At 47.9% G+C, this 22810-nt stretch overlaps 2 protein-coding genes across 3 annotated transcripts in view; one reads left to right on the top strand and one right to left on the bottom strand.

Annotated features, from left to right (window-relative positions):
* The window catches only part of LOC105494960 (leucine rich repeat containing 41), a 28001-nt gene extending 17374 nt beyond the window's left edge, over nt 1-10627 (bottom strand). Inside the window, exons 1-3 of the mRNA XM_011764047.2 lie at nt 10134-10627; nt 5051-5137; nt 3707-3777 (exon numbers count right to left, since the gene is read on the bottom strand). Coding sequence (XP_011762349.1) covers nt 3707-3777; nt 5051-5137; nt 10134-10332 — 357 coding nt within the window. The 5' untranslated portion in view covers nt 10333-10627. The remainder of the gene's footprint in view (nt 1-3706; nt 3778-5050; nt 5138-10133) is intronic.
* Nucleotides 10628-10668: 41 nt separating this feature from the next.
* Nucleotides 10669-22233, top strand: LOC105494962 (ubiquinol-cytochrome c reductase hinge protein). Of its 2 annotated transcripts, XM_071093764.1 has the most exons (5): nt 10705-10830; nt 14098-14124; nt 14900-15047; nt 15158-15319; nt 22009-22233. In XM_071093764.1, the coding sequence occupies exons 3-5, from the start codon at nt 14985-14987 to the stop codon at nt 22039-22041; spliced, it is 258 nt and encodes an 85-aa protein (XP_070949865.1). In that variant the 5' UTR covers nt 10705-10830; nt 14098-14124; nt 14900-14984; the 3' UTR covers nt 22042-22233. The 2 variants fall into 2 exon arrangements, with proteins under 2 accessions (XP_070949862.1, XP_070949865.1); XM_071093761.1 differs by lacking the exon at nt 14900-15047 and having other exon boundaries at nt 10669-10830.
* Nucleotides 22234-22810: the final 577 nt, after the last annotated feature.

Here is a 22810-nt window from a genome sequence, read left to right as displayed (position 1 = left end):
TGCCCAGGCTGGAGTGCGATGGTGTGATCTCAGCTCACTGCATCCTCTGCCTCCTGGGCTCCCTCCCACCTCAGCCTCCTGAGTAGCTGGGACTACAGGTGCACACTACCACACCAGGATAATTTTTCTATTTTTTTGTAGAGATGGGGTTTCTCCACGTTGCCCAGGTTGGTCCCAAACTTGTGAGCTCAAGCAATCCACCCACCTTGGCCTCCCAAAGTGCTGGGATTACAGGTGTGAGCCACTGCACCTGGCCTTTTTTTTTTTTTAAGAGGCATGGTTTCGTGCTGTCACCCAGGCTGGAGTGTAGTGGCATGATCACATGCCTGCAACTCCTAGGCTCAAGCTGTTCCTCTCACCTCAGCCTCTGCCGTAGCTGGGATTATAAATGTGAGCCACTGTACCCAACTCTTGAGCTTTTACTTTTTACAACGAAATCTTTTTTTTTTTTTTTTTTTTTTTTGAGAGAGAGTTTCGCTCTTGTCACCCAGGCTGGAATGCAATGGCACAATCTTGGCTCACTGCAACCTCCGCCTCCTGGGTTCAAGCAATTCTCCTGCCTCAGCCTCTTGAGTAGCTGGGACTAAAGGCACATGCCACATTCCCAGCTAATTTTTGTATTTTCAGTAGAGATGGGGTTTCACCATTTTGGCCAGGCTGGTCTTGAACTCCTGACCTCATGATCCGCCTGCCTTGGCCTCTTAAAGTGCTGGGATTATAGGCGTGAGCCACTGTGCCTATTCTTTATACTGAAGTCATTAAAGTATACTATAAATTGAGGCTCTAACTTAACTTTTTCCAAATGGCTAACCAATTGCTAGAGAATAATTTATTGTGTAAATCTTAATTTATTCATTGCTTTTTCTCCAGAGTATCTATTCTATTATGCAGACCTCTTTTTTTGTTTGTTAGTTTTTTGAGACAGGGTCTCTCTCCTGTTGCCCAGGCTGGAGTACAGTGGTGCGATCTTGGCTCACTGCAGCCTCGACTTCCCAGGCTCAAGTGATCCTCCTACCTTAGCCTCCCGAGTATCTGGGACTACAGGCATGCACCACCATGCCCAGCCAATTCTTTGTATTTTTAGTAGAGATGAGGTCTTGCCATGTTGCCCAGGCTGGCCTTGAGCTCCTGGGTTCAAGCAATCCACCTGCCTCAGCCTCCCAAAGTGCTAAGATTACAGGTGTGAGCCACCATGCCTGACCTCACAGATCTCTTTATATACCCCAGGACTACACAGTTTGAAATATTATTGCTTTATAAGCATTCTATATCTATATTTATCTTGCTCACCATTGATTGTATCCCTGGAACCTAGCATAATACATGGAACTGAGCAGGTGCTGAATAAGTGTTTGTGACTATGAGCTGAAGGCTATTGTCATGCAAAAGTGGGAAGCGGAAGACACCCTCTGGAACAGATATGCTCCAAGTTAGGACCTCTGCCTAACTGACTGTTGGGCCACCAAGCCTGGGGCCTCTAAATGCTCTGAAATGCTTTGAGCCAAGAAGACAGGATAATAAACATTCTTTTCCAGAAAGCTTTCTCCAAGAGAAAAATATAATCTTTATCACCTGCTGGTCAACTATACTGCTTGTGAAATACTGGAACAAAGTGAATCTGATGTTTCCTTAAAGATAGCAAAAAGCAGTTACTCTTTTCTAATATTCTTGAGTCTGCTTCTCTTCCTCATAAGGCCTGGTGTCCTCATTCTGAACTTCAAGGGTTGCAGTCCAGATTTGGAAGTGAATAAGCTGAAGGAGATGGGGCTCAATGTTACTGAACCCAGTGCATCCCCAGAAATTAAATCTCCAATTCCTGACATTAGCTTTTTTTCCACCTGTTATTTGGCCTCATTCACCATAGAAGGCCCAGTTCAAATACTACTTCCTAGAAGAGACTTTCTTGTTCTCTCTCAACCTCCTTACTATCCTGTGTTACACCACTTATCCTATCATATGTGATCTATTTGTAGATTTCCCTATTAAACTGGTAGGTCCTTGCCGGGCACGGTGGCTCATGCCTGTAATCCCAGCACTTTTGGAAGCCAAGGCGAGCAGATCACCTGAGGTCAGGAGTTCGAGATCAGCTGACCAACATGGAAAAACCCTGTCTCTATTAAAAATACAAAAAAATTAGCTGGGTGTGGTGGCACATGCCTGTAATCCCAGCTACTCGAGAGGCTAAGCCAGGAGAATTGCTTGAACCCGGGAGGCAGAGGTTGCATTGAGCCATTGCACTCCAGCCTGGGCGACAAGAGTGAAACTCTGTCTCAAACAAAACAAAACAACTGGTAGGTCTTTAAGATTAGAGGCGGCCGGGCGCGGTGGCTCAAGCCTGTAATCCCAGCACTTTGGGAGGCCGAGACGGGCGGATCACGAGGTCAGGAGATCAAGACCATCCTGGCTAACACGGTGAAACCCCGTCTCTACTAAAAAATACAAAAAACTAGCCGGGCGAGGTGGCAGGCGCCTGTAGTCCCAGCTACTCGGGAGGCTGAGGCAGGAGAATGGCGTAAACCTGGGAGGCGGAGCTTGCAGTGAGCTGAGATCCGGCCACTACACTCCAGCTTGGGCGACAGAGCGAGACTCTGTCTCAAAAAAAAAAAAAAAAAAAAAAAAAAAAGATTAGAGGCTGCATCTATTCTTCCAAGATCTGGTACCTGGTTAAGTTTCAGTAAATGTTTATTGAATTAAATCTACCCCGTCACCTAGTTATGGGGGAGTAAAAGAAGCTCTGCTTAAATGAGAGCTCCAGTGATTTATATCTGTATCAGTGAATAATAGAATCCCAGGGCTAAAAGGAGCCCTAAAAGTCATCTTGTGCAACCCCTTTTACAATGCTGAATCCCCTGCAGAACACCCGTGTGTCAAGGAGTTATCCAGACTCCATTTGAACTTAGTGATGGGAAGTTTATTACCTCTAGAATTAGCTTGTTTCATAAGCTCAGGGTTTAAGCTTTACATAAACTTCAGGTTAGCAAAAATGTATTTTCCATTAGCTTCCATCCAGAACAAGTCTATTAATCCCTCCTTCATGTGACAGCCATTCATATATTTCAAGATGGGTCATGTTTCCCAAGTCTTCTCTTTTTCAGGAAAAACATCTCCAGTCTTCCCAATCTGACTCACATAATGTGGCTTTGACTTCTTTCTCCATACTCCATGGGTAGCCTGACCATTGCAGAGCTAGGCAGGACTGTTGACTGTTGTCCACCTTGTCCTTCAGCCTATACTATATTTACACTAGTTCACACAGCTCAAGGTATAGTCATTATGAGTGGCTTCAACATATTGTTGACTAAACTCCCTTAATCTTTTTTATACAAGCTGTTACTAAGCAGACTACTTTATCCCACATCCTGAGGCCATGCAATTGGAACTTTTAAAACTCATTGAAGTATTGGTGTATTCTATTAAATTTCATTTTGTTAGATTTGACCACTGCATCAAGAACTCTAGGAATCCTGGCTCTGCCATCCATTGTGATCACTAACTTTCCCTGTTTTGTGTCCCCTGCAAATATGGTGAGCAAGCAATTCAGTGACAAATGCCAAATGGACCAAAACCTTGTGACAAGCCATCAGAGCCCTCCTCCCACATCCATTCCATCACTGCCTCTGCACTTTACCAGTACCCAGCTTGTGTTTGTGTGCTATTCCTGCTTTTACCATGCAAAATCAGGCTAGTGTTCTACCTGATAACTTACTTCCAAACTGGAAGGCCGTGTCTTCATCAGTTCATCCCAGAGTCGGCGCCAGATGGCCTGAGTGGAGAGGCCTGTAAGGAGAAATATCACACTTGGCTGCTTGCTGGCCACCATAAGTACATCAACCTTTAATGTTGTCCTCCGGGTTCACAGGAGCAATATGGCAGAGTGATTAAGAACATTGGCTCTAAAGACAGATTGCCTGGGTGTGAATATCAGCAAACTACACTCCAGCTATGTGACTTTGGGCAAGTTACTTAATTTCTCTGTGGTTCAGTTTCCTCATCTGTAAAATGTTAATAACAGCTATTTCAGGCCGGGCGCGGTGGCTCAAGCCTGTAATCCCAGCACTTTGGGAGGCCGAGGCGGGCGGATCACAAGGTCAGGAGATCGAGACCACAGTGAAACCCCGTCTCTACTAAAAATAGAAAAAAAAAAAAATTAGCCGGGCGCGGTGGCGGGCGCCTCTAGTCCCAGCTACTCAGGAGGCTGAGGCAGGAGAATGGCGGGAACCCGGGAGGCGGAGCTTGCAGTGAGCCGAGATCGCGCCACTGCACTCCAGCCTGGGCAACGGCGTGAGACTCCGTCTCAAAAAACAAAACAAAACAAAACAAAACAAAAAACAGCTATTTCATAGGGTTGTTGAAAGGATTAGAGTAAATGAGTTTTTCTAGGTAAAGTGCCTAGGACAGTGCTTGACACATTAGGGTTCAATGTTAGCTGTTAACAGATGTGTCTAATGAGCGGAGGAAGCTTGGTAAAATAGAGAAACTAAGATTCGGAAGATCTGGGTTGTTCTGGCTTTGCTATTAATTGTGGTGTGCCTGTGTCTCACTTTTATCAGTATAATAAAGATCATATACTTGGCTTTGTGTTTCACAGGACACTGAGGAATGAGGAAGAAAAATAGGTGTGAAGGTACTTTTTGAAAAGCATGAAGTTCTAAGGCCAGGTGCGGTGGCTCAAGCCTGTAATCCCAACACTTTGGGAGGCCAAGGAAGGTGGATCACGAGGTCAGGAGATTGAGACTGTCCTGGCTAACACGTTGAAACTCCGTCCCTACTAAAAATACAAAAAAAATTAGCCGGGCGTGGTGGTAGGCGCCTGTAGTCCCAGCTACTACTACTGAGGCAGGAGAATGGTGTGAACCCGGGAGGCGGAGCTTGCCATGAGCCAAGATTGCACCACTGCACTCCACCCTGGGCAACAAAGCAAGACTCCGTATAAAAAAAAAAAAAAAAAAGCATGAAGTTCTAGCAGGTATCAGGTGTAATATTTACCTGAAGAACATTATGGTGCCTTGCTCATAATCATTGACTGAGAAAGAGACAGAAAGATACTCACCTTTCTTGAGGGCAGTTTCCTCAATCCTCTCCAAGTAATATATATTGAGCAGAGGTAGGATGCTTTGAAGTATTGGGCCTGGGAGGGCTACAAAAATCAAAACAAAAGTTTACTTTTCCTCCCCTCCCCCTCCCACTCAAGAGGGTTCCAAGCATTATTTATTCTACTGGAAAGGAAAATGGAAGGGTAGACTTCTCACTTGACAAATGGAGCCTCTAGAAGCTAATCTAGATCTGTTCCAAACTCTAGTCCACTTATCTTCAGCCACTCAGTTGGAAGCTGGAATTTCAGGGGCCAGGGTGAGATCATCCCACAAAACAAGCTGACATGCTAAATGAGTTTGACATGCTTTTTAGGAGCTGATCAGTTCACTTCTGCCCCAGCAAAATGAACCATTTTGCATTGAAAAGCACCTACTGAATATGTGTGATAAAAGGTCTTTCATAATCTGCCCTGCTAGTATCAGCTCCCTGCTTTGCCTCCTACATTTCAGCCACACTTAACTACTTTTTCGTTTACCTAACATGCTGCTTTCTGCCCCTGTACCTTTGTCATGCTGTTCTTTCCAACAGGAATGTCCTTTGTCATGCTGTTCTAATAGGAATGTCATTGCCACTTTCACTATATCAACTACTCATCTTTCAAGTATCACATGCCCTTTATTAAGTCTTTCCTGAATTCCCTTCCCATTCTTCCAGATTAACCACTACCATCCTTTGGGCTACTGCTATATCCTGAATTAGTACTTTCCTATGAAGAAGAGAAACAATTCATGTCTCTAAAGTCAATATACCTTTTTTTTTTTTTTTTGAGACGGAGTGTCGCTTTGTCGCCCAGGCTGCAGTGGCGCGATCTCGGCTCACTGCAAGCTCCGCCTCCCGGGTTCATGCTATTCTCCCGCCTCAGCCTCCTGGGTAGCTGGGACTACAGGCGCGCACCACCACGCCCGGCTGATTTTTTGTATTTTTAGTAGAGACAGGGTTTCACTGTGTTAGCCAGGATGGTCTCGATCTCCTGACCTCGTGACCCGCCTGCCTCGGCCTCCCAAAGTGCTGGGATTACAGGCGTGAGCCACTGCACCCAGCCAAAAGTCAATATATCTTAAAAACAACCTGCTCTTGCCAACTTCTCTAGTTCTAAGAGCTGTTATAGTATAGTGTCTAAAGGGTTTGGCCTCTAGAGTAGGAAAAATCTGGGTGAAATTCTAACTATTTAGTTAAATGTGAATCCTTGGACAAATTATTTAAGCCTCTTTAAGCCTTTGTTTCTTCAACTGGAAAAAAATGGAGGCCACGCACAGTGGCTCACACTTTGTAATCCCAGCACTTTGGGAGTCTAAGACAAGAGGATCGCTTAAGCTTGGGAGTTCGAGGCTACAGTGAGCTATGCTTACACCACTGTACTTGAGCCCAAGTGATAGAGTGAGAACCCATCTCAAAACAAAAATTAGCAGAGTGTGATGGTGTGCACCTGTGGTCACAGCTACTTGGGAAGCTAAGGTGGGAGGATGGCTGGAGCCCAGGAGGTTGAGGCTGCAGCGAGCTGTGCTTAGACCACTGCACTCCAGCCTGGGTGACAGAGCAAGACCCTGCCTCAAAAAATAAAAAATAGGTGGGATGCAATGGCTCACACCTGTAATCCCAGCACTTTGGGAGGCCAAGGCGGGCAGATCACTTGAGGTCAGGAGTTTGATACCAGCCTGACCAACATGGTGAAACCCCGTCTCTACTGAAAATACAAAAATTAGCCAGGTGTAATGATGCATGCCTGTAATCCCAGCTACGTGGGAGGCTGAGGCACAAGAATCGCTTGAACTCAGGAGGTAGAGATTGCAGTGAGCTGAGATGGCGCCATTGCACTCCAGCCTGGGCGACAGAGCAAGACTCTGTCTCAAAAATAAAATAAAATGGAGATAACAGTAATTAACTCATGATATTGTTGGGAAGATCATGCTTATAATCTGTTTAAAATAATGCCCAGCCATAATAAGCTCACTAAATGTTGGTTGTTATTTTTATCCTGTCAGTGGCATCTCTGTCCAATCAAGAACAAGTCAAACTCAAACTTGTAATCCCTGTAATCTTTGGAGGTCGAGGTGGGGGACATTGCTTAAGCCCAGGAGTTTGAGACCAGCCTGGGCAACATGGGAAACTCCCGTCTCTACCAAAAATACAGAGAAAATTAGCCAGGTGTTGTGGGGCACACCTGTGGTCCCAGCTTCTTGGGAGGCTGAGGTGGGAGAATTGCTTGAGCCCAGAAGATAGAGGTGGCAGTGAGCTGGTATCATGCCACTGCACTCCAGCCTGGGTGACAGAGTGAGACCCCATCTCAAAGAAAAAGAACAAGTCTAAGATCTTGGAGTATACCAAAACTTCCGCCCCAGGGTCTCTTTTTATTTTTATTTACAGAATAACTGAATCTTGACATCAAGAATCTAGTATAATTCTTTGTACATTGTATGTCCTCAATGTACCTGCTGAATGAAAGTGTTAATTCCCTATGCTTTTACACACGAATGTAGTCCACATCACCTTTCATCTGGTCTATTACAACAGCTTAACTGCTCTCCTTCACTTCAGTCTCTATCCAGTCCCTCTTCATCCTGCTCTTGGTGATGACATTACCCTCTTCGAAACCCTTGGAGGTCTCTCTGCTGCATTCATGATAAAGTCCAAACTCCACATCCTGGTATTCAAGGTATAGTATACCTTATTCTACTTAAGTTTCCTCATTGTACCCTTTCCTGCTGCCTCTATACCTCTGCTGCCCCAACTCCTTACACAAAGCGATGCTAGTTCACTACCTCCAGGAAGACTTTCCTGGCTGTTAGCCCACACTGAGACCTTCCTCCAAAATAGTAATGCTTAGCAGGCCTCTTCCTTGGCTATTCTCCTAAAAGGCCTCACTTGATTCAGCTTTTTCTGGTCTAGGCCCACAGGAGCTCTTCCTCCCCTGTCTCCTCTCAACCTTGCTGGGGGCTCAGCCAGTAATGGGATGGTGGTATATACAGCAGTGATGGGGGAGGGAGAAGGGGAAATGGAGATTCAGTAAACTGTCAATTGTTTTGGGGGGAAGAAGCAACAGGGGAAGAAGTTCCTCAGAGCCCCTCCAAGCTGCTCTCCTCTAGTTAGCCATCCCTTCTCACAGCCACAGGAATTCTCATCCCCTCCTTTCTCCATTCTTCTTAAGCCGGGATTTTCCTGGCTTCTTTCTAGCCTGCACCTTTAATGCTGCTGCTTCCCAACCTGGGCCTCCACACCCAGTCATCTTCCTTTTTAGCCAGTCTTAGCATCCCAGAAGCTCCAGGCAGAGAAGCCAGACCCTGTCTGCCTTCTTCCCCATGCCCTAGGACTTTTCTGAGCTCCCTGCTCAGCTCAGAACGGAGACTTTCCTCATGTTCGCCATGGGTGGGCCTGCCCCTTGTCTTCTCAGCCTCTGGCTGGCCTGGAGCCTCCAGTGTCCCCTCCGCACACAGGCCCAACTTCTAACAGCCTCTTCCACTACCACTATGCAGGACACTCAGGCCTCACCGTACTGGGCTCCACTCCCACAGCCAAGGCCCTCCCCGACCACCCTCCAGCTTATCCCGGAGCTGCAGCGCCCCCAAACTCCAGGGCCTTTTCCCCACACCCCCTCCTCATGGCATAACTCAAACCCCCCGCCCTGCAACCTCGAGTCCTCAAAGTCCTCACTCCTGTCCTGACCAGGGCCTTCCTCCTGCAAAGACGCCACGGCCACCCGCAAGGCCTCCTGGTGGAACCTCCCCCGCGCCGCCTCCAGGCCCGGGGCCTGTTCTCCTGCCACCCTCCCCGGCAGGCCTCGGCCGGGCCTGCCACCTCCTCGCCCAACTCCAGCCCCGGCCTCCGGACCCCACCCTCAACACCAGCAGCCTCGCAGGCCCGAGGCCTCCCCTATCCCCAGCGCGGCCAGGCCTGCTTGGCAGAGCCTCGCTTTCCCTCTTTCACTAGCCCCACGTCGCGGACCCGTTTCCTTCGTCAGTGGCCAGGCCGTGGCCGGCGGTCCCCAACCCACAGCCCCGCCTCCCAGCCCAACTGGCCGGTTCGCCCTCCCCGGCCGTTCATCCCGGCGCCCCAGGCCGCCCTCCACCCAGGCCCGGCCCTTTGGTCCCGGCCGCCCTCAGGCCTGAGGCCCCCGTTCACTCCCATTCAGCCCAAGGCCTCTTGGCGGCGCCGCGCCCCCTGCCACAGCAGCCCGGCAGTCCGGGATCCCCGGGCCGTCGCCCCGCTTGGGGCCTCCTTGGCCCTTCCCGCCTGTCCATCATTCGAGCCTCCCTCGCTTGTTTAAGCCGCTCTGGGCCCCCTCCACTCGCTCTCCGGCCCCTCCTCGCCGCTCGAGCCGATCCGAGTGGCCTCCGGCGCTCCCTGTCCTGCGGGTCGCTCGGTCGCTCAGTCAGTTTGGCACCCGAGACCCCGGTTGTCGGTTCGCTCCCGTCAGCCCTGGGCCGTCAGACAGGCCGCGGCGCCCCGAGCCTTTCGGCCTCTCCCCCTGCCCCATTCCCTCGCTCTCAAATCCGCTGTCCTCCCCTCCGCCCATCGGCTTGGCCTCCGGAGTCTCGACCCCTGTGGCGTGTCAGGCAGATACTGGGGGTCCCGTTCCATCAGTCAGGTTCGGTGGCCCCGGGCCTGGCCTCCTGGCCTTAGGCCGGGCCTCCTAACCTCGGCCCCTGCCCCAGGGCAGCCAGGCCATCACTGCCCACCGGTTCGACATCCGAGACTCCCCTGCCCGGCCCAGCCGAGTGTCAGTTCGCGGCCCACAGCTCCGGCCCGCCAGTCCAGCCTCAGTCGCCCGGGCCCAGCCTCCTTCGCTCCAGACCGGGCCTCCTGGCCTCGCCCCCCGCGCCCCCGAGCCAGGCCGCGGTGCGGGTCAGCCTGCCCATTAGGTCTCCGTCTTTACTCTGTCCAGCCCTGTCAGTCACAAAATTCATGCTCCGATCCTACGATCTGGCTTTCAGTGCCCCAGGCTGGGCCTTGCCCCGGGCCTCCCGGCCTCGCCCCCCGCGCCCCCCGGCCGCTGGGCCGCCCCCTGCTCTTAGCCAGAGGTAGCCCCTCACCCCGCGACTTACCCCACACCCCGCTCTCCAGAACCCCCATATGGGCGCTCACCGCCCGCCCGCACAGCTCGAACAGGGCGGGGGGAGCGTTGGGGCCCGAGGCCGAGCTCTTCGCTGGCGCCGCCTCCCGGGACGTGGCCTCCATGGTCGTTGCCGCCGCTACCTCACAGAACCAGCAACTCCGGGCGCGCCAGGCCTCGGGCGCCGCCATCTTGGGGAGGTGCGCGAGCCCGAGAGTGTCGCCCGCAGACCGCCATCTTGAAAAGGTCAGCAGTTAGGACGGCTCCATAATCGATATGGGGAAGAATGTGAATTATGCTAAAGGAATTTCGAATAAATTAGCATACTTTCCAAGTCTCTTAGGAGCTACTATTTTAGATGAACTCCTAGATCAATTATACTTGGGTCTGGTGGGACTAAGGGGATGTTTCTTAGCAAAGTCTCCTCAGGTGCAAACATCAGCTACCCCTAGCCCCTGCCTGTGGTCGGTAGTACATGCCAATCTGAGCATGTGTTCGCGACCACGATGAGTATGCCGCACTTCCGGCCAGATCGCCGGATTTCCGCTGAGTGACCCTTACAAGTCCTTCTTGATCCTGAAGTGGATTAGGTGCCGCTGTTGCTGCTCTTGTTGAATCTAGAACCGTAGCCAGACATGGGACTGGAGGACGAGCGAAAGATGCTTACCGAGTCCGGAGATCCTGAGAAGGTAAGGCAAGGCGATCCACTCGACCCTCTTCTCTGTCTTGAAGCCCAAAACCTAGCCCGCCAAAACACGCACGGGGCCCTCTTAGCCCCCAGTTTACCCTCTAGGATTTGCAGGGTCGGGAGCTCTAGTTCCCTCGACCTTTCCCCAGAATTCGTCCGGTGACTTTGGACAGATAGATGACTAGTTTTTCTCTGGGCCTCGGCTTCTCCATTCTGTGAATGTAGTGAAGGTTTGAGAGCAAAAATGTTTTGTGGACTAAAGTCTTGTAAAAATATGACCTATGTTTGCAGTCAGTCAGATGTTCTGAAACCCGCGTTTCACAGGTTTGGGGAGCAAACAAACCACCTTGCCCCAGCTCAGGTTAGGAATCCCTACCATATCTATTGGGGAGGTTCGGAAGACCTGGCCTTGTGATTTCCTTTTCTTTGAGGAAGGTGTGTGTCTTTGGGGACATTGAAGAAATGTACGATGTTATTCTGTGATGGAAGAGGGAGCTCTTTCCTAGGGAAAGAGTGCTGCTATGATAAGTATTTATTGACTGCTTGCTATTCCAAGTGCTTTACATGCACTAATTAATTTCTTTTTTCTTTTTTCTTTTTTTGAGATGGAGTCTCGCTTTGTCGCCCAGGCTGGAGTGCAGTGGCGCGATCTCGGCTCGCTGCAACCTCCGCCTCCCTGGTTCAGGCGATTCTCCTGCCTCAGCCTCCCAAGTAGCTGGGTAGCTGGGACTACAGGTGCCCAGCATCACGCCCAGCTAATTTTTGTGTTTTTAGTAGAGACGGGGGTTTCACCATGTTGGCCAGGCTGGTCTCGAGCTCCTGACCTCGTGAACCGCCCACCTCGGCCTTCCAAAGTCCTGGGATTACAGGCGTGAGCCACCGCGCCCGGCCCTAATTCATTTCATCTACACATTATTCCTATGAAGTAAGTGTTAGGTACTATTAGTGCCATTTTTACAGATGAGGAAACAAGCGTAGAGGTTAAATATCTTTTCTAAGGTCACACAGCTAACATATTGGTGCAGCCAGGAACTGCAGCCAAGCAGCGCGGTTCTAGAACCGGGACTCTTACCCATTATGCGACACAGCCGCTAGTTGTTTCTAATCTCATTTCTGCCTGTTCTCTGGTCACTTCGGGGCAGCCGTTTTGGGCTGTGGGTTCAGAATAATTGGAGACTTATTTATCCCTTAATTTTTCTCGTCTTATTATTTCTAAAAAGAAATAGAGCCTGAGGCCGGGCGCAGTGGCTCACGCCTGTAATCCCAGCACTTTGGGAGGACAGCCGAGGCAGGCGTGTTGCGTGAGTTCAGGAGTTGGACCAGCCTGGGCAACGTGGTCAAACCCCGTCTCTACAAAAAATACAAAAATTAGCCGGGCATGGTGGTGAACGCCTGTGGTCTCAACTGCTCAGGAGTTTGAGCCCAGGAAGTCCAGGCTGCAGTGAGCCGTGATTGTGTCACTGCACTCCAGTCAGGCAACCCAGGTGAGACCCTGTCTCAAAAAAAAGGAAAGAAAGGAAAGAAAGAAATGGAGCCTGCCTCAGAAAGGCAGAAAGGTCAGCAGGATCCACCGCTGCAGTAGATGAGAAAAGAAAGTAAATAAGCAGTCAGTTTTAAGCTAGGATATTCTGGCCGGGCGCGGTGGCTCAGGCCTGTAATCCAGCACTTTGGGAGGCCAAGGCAGGCGGATCACGAGATCAGGAGATCCAGACCATCCTGGCTAACACGGTGAAACCCCGTCTCTACTAAAAATACAAAAAATTAGCCGGGCGTGGTGGCGGGTGCCTGTAGTCCCAGCTACTTGGGAGGCTGAGGCAGGAGAATGGCGTGAACCAGAGAGGCAGAGCTTGCAATGAGCCGAGATTGTGCCACTGCAGCCTGGGTGACAGAGCAAGACTCTTTCTCAAAAAATAATAATAATAATAAAATAAACTAGGGTATTCTATGAGGAACCCATAATTCTTTTTTTTTTTTTTTTTTCATAGTCTAGAAAACAATGGGTTTTCCTCCTAACTTGGTTTGGGATGTAAGGACTAAATTTAGCTATTTGTAGCAATACTGGGACAAATATTTTAGATTGTGTAGGCCCCATGTGAACATCTGGCAGCTTGAATCTGTATCAGAAGATGTCTAATTACTGTTTATTATCTCTAAACTGGGATTACTTCCTTAAGGGACTGTTGTGATTAATTAAATCATATTAGATATGAAGGTGCTTTGTAAACTGGAGAGTATTAAGCACACTTAGGTTCTTGTTAATGAAAGTGAGATGGTGTCTCTGTCTTGAAATGAACCTGGGATTCCTTTTAACCAAGTATGGTAAGGTGACAGACCTGCAGTCAACTGCCTTTGAAAGAAGAGTTTATTATTACTTAAAGTTCCCGAAAGAGGGATCTACCACACAAAAAAATGCAGGGCTGTATGGGGAAGTGTCCGAGCTAGTCAGGAGGCAGAAGGTGTGAGGGGAAGGAAGCTTGGCTCAGCACCTTGGTTTCTATGGGAAGGAATTGGTGGGCAGGGTAGGTACACTTGCTCAAATTTAGGATTGGATGGTTTGAATAATTTCGTTGGGCTCTGGCTTATAGGGCTGGTTCCTAGTTGTCCTATATTTGTCCCTGGGGTGATTTAGAGAAGGGGAAACAGGAGCTTAGTGTATGAAACTTAGATAAAGGAGGCAGGGCCAGGCCGAGTGGCTAATGCCTATAATCCCACCACTTTGGGAGGCCGAGGTAGGAGGATTGATTGAGCCCAAGAGTTTGAGAGCAGCCTAGGCAACATAATGAGACCCTGTCTCTACTAAAAAAAAATGTTTAAGTTAGCCGGGCATGTGGTGTGTGCTGATAGTCCTAACTACTTAGAAGGCTGAGGCAGGAGGATCACTTGAGCCCAGGAGTTTGTGGCTGCAGTGAGCTATGATGGCGCCACTGCGCTACAGCCTGGGTGACAGAGCAAGACCCTGTCTCTTAAACAAAACAAAACAAAAGATAAAGGAGGCAGTTGGCTACAAGCGCTTTGGATAGTTAGGTTGCATATGAAAGGTATGCTCGCAGGCAAGTTTGCTGTCTAAAAATTAGCTAGCCCTGGAAGAGCAGGATTAGCTCCAGGATTAGCAAGGCCTCTAAAATGTAAAAACATCATAGAACACAGAAAACAAAATAACATCATTAATAGCAGTGTCAATGTCTGTCTTCAGTAATTACATCAGTATGATCAGGAATAAATATGTCATAAAATTGCTGCTAACATTAATTTTGTTTTCCTTTTGTAGGAGGAAGAGGAAGAGGAGGAATTAGTGGTAAGAACTGTCTCAGGTTTGGAAACATCTCAGTAAAAGCAGGGTTTGAGCCTCATGAAACTCTAAGGGCATTTTAAGGAGTCTTTACTTGATACCTTGTAGATAATGGGGGTGGAATAAGCTTTGATACTTCCCGTGCATTGGAGTGTTTGGGGTGTGAGCCTTGGAAGCTAAGTCTGTTCTGGCTTCTTCAGTTGTGGTCAGGGAGCAGACGGCATCTTGAGGGCCTGGCACTCAATCATCTGCTATTTGTGGTTTAATAAAGAACTTTGGGCCAGGCATCGTGGCTCATGCCTGTAATCCCAGCACTTTGGGAGGCCGAGGCAGGCGGATTGCCTGAGGTCGGGAGTTCAAGACCAAACCTGAACAATGTGGAGAAACCCCGTCTCTACTAAAAATACAAAATTAGCTGGGCGTGGTGGCACATGCCTGTAATCCCAGCTACTCGAGAGGCTGAGGCAGGAGAATTGCTTGAACCCAGGAGGCGAAGGTTGCGATGAGCCGAGATCGTGCCATTGCACTCCAGCCTGGGCAACAAAAGCGAAATTCCATCTTAAAAAAAAAAAAAACTCTGAGGGAACCTTTGTTAGATAGTCCTTCTCTATGTTAGCATTGCCTTTCTAGCTGGGCTGCTGGGGTGCATAGGCCTGGTTCTCAGACAAGGGGATTTGATATTTCAGATGTGACATATTCCAAAATGCCGTGTTAACAAGTAAGGCCTCCTATAGATCTATTTCAAGTTTGGCCAGGTTTCCTTTACCACCTTGTTTTTCAGATAGGACTGAGGCTTTCAGTGCATACTGGCAACCTTGGAAGGCAGGAATGTGAAACTTTTCCCTACTACTTAGCATCAGAATTGAATGGGAGACCGCATTCTGCCATTTCTGGCGGCAGTGTGGCTCTGCCAGCTGGCCTTCTGCACGGTAATTCAGAGGCAGCACCTTGGTTTGGTGGTTGTGTTAATCAAAGCATATGTGTTTGGTGGGTCTCCGCTAAAAATCCCCATTTTGTTGTTTTTCTATTTCTACATCAGGATCCCCTAACAACAGTGAGAGAGCAATGCGAGCAGTTGGAGAAATGTGTAAAGGCCCGGGAGCGGCTAGAGCTCTGTGATGAGCGTGTATCCTCTCGATCACGTACAGAAGAGGATTGCACGGAGGAGCTCTTAGACTTCTTGCATGCAAGGGACCATTGCGTAAGTCCGTCTGAAGTCAGGAAGGGGAAAGGTTGCAATGGTCAGGGAAAACTTGGTGCTGACAATCTTTCCATGCTAGGGCAAGGCCCATCAGTGAGTATTTACTCTGGGCCCAATATATGTGATGTACAGTGCTGAGCATTTTATGTAAATAACCTATTTTATTTTTTTGAGACAGGGTCTCACTATGTTGCCCAGGCTGAAGTACAGTGGCATGATCATAACTCAGTGCCAACCTTGAACTCCTGGGCCTAAGTCATCCTGCCTTGGCCTCCCAAGTAGCTGGGACTACAGGTGCATGCCATCATGAGAGGCTAATTTTTTATTTTTTAATTTTTTCTAGTGATGGGGCCTTGTTATGTTGCCCAGGCTGGTCTCAAACTCCTGGGCTCAAGTAATCCTCCCATTTTGGCCCTCCAAAGTGCTGGGATTATAGGCATGAGCCATTGTGCCTGGCCTGTAAATAATCTTGCCTAATCCTTACTACTTCCACTGGAGATAGGTATCATTATCCCATTTCACAGATAGAAACTGAGGCTCAGAGAAAAAAAATAAACATCCCAACATGCACTGTTAAACAGTGGGGAAGCTGGATTTTGTACTCTTCAATAGCAGACTGTTCTTTAAAAATAATTTGTATTGGCCAGGCACAGTGGCTTACCCCTGTAATCCCAGCACTTTGGGAGGCCGAGGCGGGTGGATCACGAAGTCAGGAGATCGAGACCATCCTGTGAATGGTGAAACCCCGTCTCTACTTAAAATACAAAAAATTGGCCGGGCGCGGTGGCTCAAGCCTGTAATCCCAGCACTTTGGGAGGCCGAGACGGGCGGATCACAAGGTCAGGAGATTGAGACCATCCTGGCTAACACGGTGAAACCCCGTCTCTACTAAAAAACACACAAAAAAAAAACTAGCTGGGCGAGGTGGCGGGTGCCTGTAGTCCCAGCTACTCGGGAGGCTGAGGCAGGAGAATGGCGGGAACCCGGGAGGCGGAGCTTGCAGTGAGCTGAGATCCGGCCACTGCACTACAGCCTGGGCGACAGAGCGAGACTCCGTCTCAAAAAAAAAAAAAAATACAAAAAATTAGCCAGGCGTGGTGGCAGGCGCCTGTAGTCCCAGCTACTTGGGAGGCTGAGGTGGGAGAATGGCGTGAACCTGGGAGGTGGAGCTTGCAGTGAGCCGAGGTTGTACCAAAAAATAATAATAATAATTTGTATCCTCAAATGTGTCTAATATATAGTAGTTGGTCCAAAAGGTTGCTTTTTTTTTTTTTTGGAGGTACAGTCTGGCTCTGCTGCCCAGGCTGGAGTGCAGTGGCACGACCTCGGCTCACTGCAAGCTCCACCTCCTGGGTTCACACCATTCTGTTGCCTTAGCCTCCCAAATAGCTGCGACCACAGGTGCCCGCCACCATGCCCAGCTAATTTTTTTTTTTTTTTTTTGTATTTTTAGTAGAGACGGGGTTTCACGGCGTTAGCCAGGATGGTCTCAATCTCCCGATCCCATGATCCACAGCACCCAGCCTTTCTTTTTTTTTTTTTTTTTGAGATAAGGTCTTGCTCTGTCACCCAGGCTGGAGTGCAGTGGCATGATCATAGCTCAATACAGCCACTACCTCCTGGTTCAAGCAATTACTCTGCCTTAGCCCCCGAGTTGCCAGGACTATAGGCACATGCTACCATGCCTTGGTAATTTTTTTTTTTTTTTTTTAATTTGAGACTGATTCTCACTTTGTCGCCCAGGCTGGAGTGCAGTGGTGCAGTCTCAGCTGACTGCAACCTCTACCTCCCAGGTTCAAGTGATTCTCCTGCTTCAGCCTCACGAGTAACTGGGATTAAAGATGCACGCCACCACACCCAGCTAATTTTTTGTTTGTTTGTTTGTCTGTATTTTTAGTAGAGACAGGGTTTCACCATGTTGGCCAGGCTGGTCTCGAACTCCTGACCCCCAGTGATCCACCTGCCTCAGCCTCCCAAAGTGCTGAGATTACAGGCGTGAGCCACTGCACCTGGCCCATGCCTGGGTAATTTTTGTACTTTTTGTAGCGATGAAGTTTTGCTGTATTGCCCAGGTTGGTCTAGAACTCCTGGGTTCACATGTGCCACTCATCTCAGCTTCCCAAAGTGTTGGGATTACAGGTGTGAGATACCACACCTGGCCTCAAGGGGTTGTTTTTTAAAAGTACACTTATCAGGCAGGGCATGGTGGCTGACGCTTATGATCCTAGCACTTTTGGAAGGCCAAGGCAGGAGGATCCCTTGACCCCAGGAGTTCAAGACTAGCCTGGGCAACATAGGGGAATCCTGTCTCTATTTTTAAAAAATCAAAAGTAATAAAAGTAAACTTCTGCTTGACTCTTACATATAACACAGTAAGGTATTTTACATAAATTATACGTAAGCAAAGTTTGATGTGGTTGCTTCTATTAAAACTAATTGGATGGCCCATAAACATATGAAAAGATATTCAACATCATTAGCCATCAGGGATACTGCCATAACACTTTATACCCACTGCCCACTAGGATGGCTATAATAAAAAAGATAACGAGTGTTGAAGAGGATGTGGAAAAGTTGGAAACCTCATATGCTGTCAGTAAAGGTGTAAATTGGTACAGCCACTGTGGAAAACATCTGGCACTTCTTCAAAAGGCTAAGCATACAGTTAATGTATGACACAGCAATTCCACTCGAAGATATATACCCAAGAGAAATGAAAACATATGTTCACATAAACACCTGTACACAAATGTTCATAGAAGCATTGTTTATACGACCCAAAAAGTGGAAACACCATAAATGTCCGTCAGCTAGGCCGGGCACGGTGGCTCATGCCTGTAATCCCAGAACTTTGGGAGCTCAAGGCAGGTGGATCACCTGAGCCCAGGAGTTTGAGACCAGCCTGGGCAACATGGTAAAACCCTGTCTCTACAAAAAATATATATATAAAAAGATAACCGGGCATGCTGGCTCACACCTGTAGTCCTAGCGACTTGGGAGGCTGAGGTGGGAGGATCACCTGAGCCTGGGGAAGTCAAGGCTTCAGTGAGCCATGATCACGCCACTGCATTCCAGCCTGGGTGACAGAATGAGACCCTGTCTCAAAAAAAAAAAAAAAAATCAAGTTCTTTTCTCAAAAAATTAAACATAGAATTATGTACTATATGATCTAGCAATTTCACTTCTAGGTATATACCCAGTAGTATTGAGAGTAGGCTTAAACAGATATTTCCATATTCATATTCACAATAGCCAAAAGGTAGAAACAACCCAAGTGTCCCTCCATGGATGAAAAGGTTTTTTAAAAATGTGCTCTGTATATACAATGGGATATTATGCAACCTTAAAATAGAAGGGGGCCTGGCGCGGTGGCTCATGCTTGTAATCCCAACACCTTGGGAGCCCGAGGCGGGCAGATCATGAGGTCAGGAGATCAAGACCATCCTGGCTAACACGGTAAAACCCTGTCTCTACTAAAAATACAAAAAATTTAGCCAGGCGTAGTGGCAGATGCCTGTAGTCCTAGCTACTTGGGAGGCTGAGGTAGGAGAATGGTGTGAACCCGGGAGGCAGAGCTTGCATTGAGCCGAGATCGTGCCACTGCACTCCAGCCTAGGTGACAAAGCGAGACTCCATCTCAAAAAAAAAAGAAGGGGCTGGGCACAGCCCCTCACGCCTGTAATCCCAGCACTTTGGGAGGCCGAGGCAGGTGGATCACCTGCTGTCAGGAGTTCAAGACCAGCCTGGATAACATGGCGAAATCCTGTCTCTACTAAAAAATATAAAAATTAGCTGGGTGTGGTGGTGGGCACCTGTAATCCCAGCTGCTCAGGAGGCTGAGGCAGGAGAATTGCTTGAACCTAGGAGGCGGAGGTTGTAGTGAGCTGAGATCGCGCCATTACACTCCAGCCTGGGTGACAGAGCAAAACTCTGTCTCAAAAAAAAAAAAAAAAAGCAAACAAAAAAAAAACAAAACTGGGGTAGGATTTCTTGATTCCTAGATTTTCACCAAAATTTAGGTTTGTTAAGAATTTAAGGTAATATGCAATTCTGTATATAAAATATGCCAAAAGATGGTGCTCTTATTAAATTTTTTCTTTTGGCCAATTTGGGTGTTATTTAAAGAGAAATTTAAAATAAGAAACCGGGCCAGGTGCAATGGTTCACACATGTAATCCCAGTACTTTGGGAGGCCAAGGCGGAGGATCAGTTGAGCACAGGACTTTGAGACCAGTCTGGGCAACATAGGGAGGGCCCATCTCTTAAAAAAAAAAAAAAAAAAAAATGAGCAGGGCGTGGTGGCACACGTCTGTGGACCCAGTTACTCATGAGGCTGAGGTGAGAGGATTGCTTGAGCCTGGGAGGTTGAGGCTGCAGTGAGCTATGATTGTATCACTATACTCCAGTTTGGGCAACAAACCTTGTCTCAAAAAAGAAAAAAGAAACCAGTAAGTAGGGGAAAGAGATATAAAGAAAGACATAGGCCGGGCACAGTGACTCTCATCTTTAATCCCAACACTTTGGGAGGCCAAGACAGTAGATCACCTGAGGTCAGGAGTTCAAGACCAGCCTGACCAATATGATGAAACCTCGTCTCTACTAAAAATACAAAAATTAGCCAGGCGTGGTGGCACGTGCCTGTAATCCCAGCTACTCGGGAGGCTGAAACAGGAGAATTGCTTGAACCCAGAAGGCGGAGGCTGCAGTGAGCCAAAGTTGCGCCATTGCACACCACCCTGGGCAACAAGAGCAAAACGCAAAAAAAAGTCTCAAAAAAAAAAGAAGGGAAACTCTGACACATGCTGCAACATTGATGAACCTTGGAGACATTATACTAAGAGTCAGGGAGGACAAACATTGTATCGTTCCACTTCTGTGAGGTACCTAGAATAGTAGTCACATTCATAGAGACAGAAAGTAGAATGGTAGTAATCAGGAGCTGAGGGGAGAAAGGAAGTGGAGAGTTACTGTTTAATGGATATAGTTTTGATTTAGTAAGATGAAAAAGTTCCCAAGATTGGAAGTTCTAGAGATTGTAGGAGACTGTATGGTTGTAGAAAAATGGGAATGCACTTAACTGCCACAGAAATGTACAGTTAAAAATGATTAAAGTGGGGCCGTGTACAGTGGCTCACACCTGCAATCCCCACACTTTGGGAGGCCAAGGCAGGCACATCACTTGAGGTCAGGAGTTTGAGACCACCTGGGACAACATGGTGAAACCTTGTGTCTACTAAAAATACAGAAATTTAGCTGAGTGGTGGCACACGCCTGTAATGCCAGCTACTCAGGAGTCTGAGGCAGGAGAATCGCTTGAACCTGGGAGGCAGAGGTTGCAGTGAGCCAAGATTGTACCACTGCACTCCAGCCTGGGGGACAGAGCAAGACTCTGCCTCAAAAAAAAAAAAAAAAAGATTAAAGTAGAAAAAGGAAAAAATTACTAAAGTGGTAAATTTTATGTTATGTGTATTTTACCACAATTTTTAACGAAAGAAATTAAGTACTGAACATGCTACAATATGGATAAACTTTGCAAACATGCTAAATGCTAAGGGAAAAAAGCCAGTCACAAAGTGAAAAATATCATATGATACGATTTATATGAAATGTTCAAAATAAGCAAGTCATGATCTGTTCCCTTAATTAATATCCCCTCCTATTGATTTTCCCCCTCCCACTGTGTGGTCATTCTAAAAACATTTACATATATTTATGAGCCAAGCACTGGTTTAGGATCTGGGAGTAAGATAGACATAGTTCCTTCATTCACTGAGTTTATGAGCCAGCATAGGAAACAGAAGTAGAACAAGTGCTAAACTTTGGTAAGTCTCAGGTATAACTTTCTCAGAGTACTATTAACTGAACCCCTCCACCCCGTCCCGCCTCCCATTTATTTTCCTCCTAGCATTTCCCATTATCAGAGGTTACCTTATTTATGTGTTCATTTTAACTCATTACCCTGTAAGTTTCTTAAGTGGCCGGGCGCGGTGGCTCAAGCCTGTAATCCCAGCACTTTGGGAGGCCGAGTCGGGCGGATCACAAGGTCAGGAGATCGAGACCATCCTGGCTAACACGGCAAAACCCCGTCTCTACTAAAAACACAAAAAATTAGCCGGGCAAGGTGGCGGCGCCTGTGGTCCCAGCTACTCGGGAGGCTGAGGCAGGAGAATGGCGGGAACCCGGGAGGCGGAGCTTGCAGTGAGCTGAGATCTGGCCACTGCACTCCAGCCTGGGCGACAGAGCGAGACTCCGTCTCAAAAAAAAAAAAAAAAAAAAAAAAAAAGTTTCTTAAGTGACAGATGTGTCTTGTTACAGTTACAACTCACTCAGCACTTAGAACACTACCTGGCATATAGAAGATGTCCTGTGAATATGTGTTGAATTAATATGTAATGTTAATATCACTGATGAGGAGGTACAGGTTTCTGTGGAAAAATAGGGACAGATTTGTGTGTGGATAGGGGCTTATTGAGAGAAGGCTTGCAGGAAATGACATGTATAAGATCTAAATTCTAAAGGAAGAATAAAAGATGAAACAAGTAGGGCGTTCACTAGGACTCAAGTGCTGCGTGCATATGTGAGAAGGGGAGTTGTGAGAAGAGAGGCAGTAGTTTCAGGTCTTGAAGGACCTTGTAAGCCATGACATTAAAGCTGCCAATTGATTACCTCCTTTTGTTTCCCCTATCTAGGTGGCCCACAAACTCTTTAACAACTTGAAATAAATGTGTGGACTTATTCACCCCAGCCTTCATCTTCTGGGCATCAGAATATTTCCTTATGGTTTTGGATATACCATTTGTTTCTTCTTTGTGTAACTGTAAGTTCACATGAACCTCATGGATTTTGGCTTAGGCTGGTAGCTTCTATGTAATTCGCAGTGATTCCATCTTAATAAAAGTTCTGTGATCTGCAAACCTGCCCCCTGTCCTTTTTTTATAAATTGAGAATTTTTTTTTTTTAATTTGAAATTTTCTTTTATTTTTGAGGAGGTGGGGAGCAGCAAGGGGGACAGGGTCTTACTTTGTTGGCCAGGCTGGAATGCAGTGGTGCGAATAGCTCATTGCAGCCTCCACCTCCTGGGCTCAAGTGATCCTCCCACCTCGGCCATCAAGTAGCTAGGACTATAGCATGCATCACCACTCCCAGCTAATTTAAAAAATATTTTGTAGGCCGGGCGCGGTGGCTCAAGCCTGTAATCCCAGCACTTTGGGAGGCCGAGACGGGCGGATCACGAGGTCAGGAGATCGAGACCATCCTGGCTAACCCGGTGAAACCCCGTCTCTACTAAAAAAATACAAAAAACTAGCCGGGCGAGGTGGCGGGCGCCTGTAGTCCCAGCTACTCGGGAGGCTGAGGCAGGAGAATGGCGTAAACCCGGGAGGCGGAGCTTGCAGTGAGCTGAGATCCGGCCACTGCACTCCAGCCTGGGCGACAGAGCGAGACTCCGTCTCAAAAAAAAAAAAAAAAAAAAAATATTTTGTAGAGGCTGGG

Source organism: Macaca nemestrina, chromosome 1 (genome assembly GCF_043159975.1).
Source record: "Macaca nemestrina isolate mMacNem1 chromosome 1, mMacNem.hap1, whole genome shotgun sequence".
NCBI classification, from domain to species: Eukaryota; Metazoa; Chordata; class Mammalia; order Primates; family Cercopithecidae; genus Macaca; species Macaca nemestrina.
Note: the sequence above shows the minus strand (reverse complement) of the source record. Positions and strands in the feature narration are given on the sequence as shown.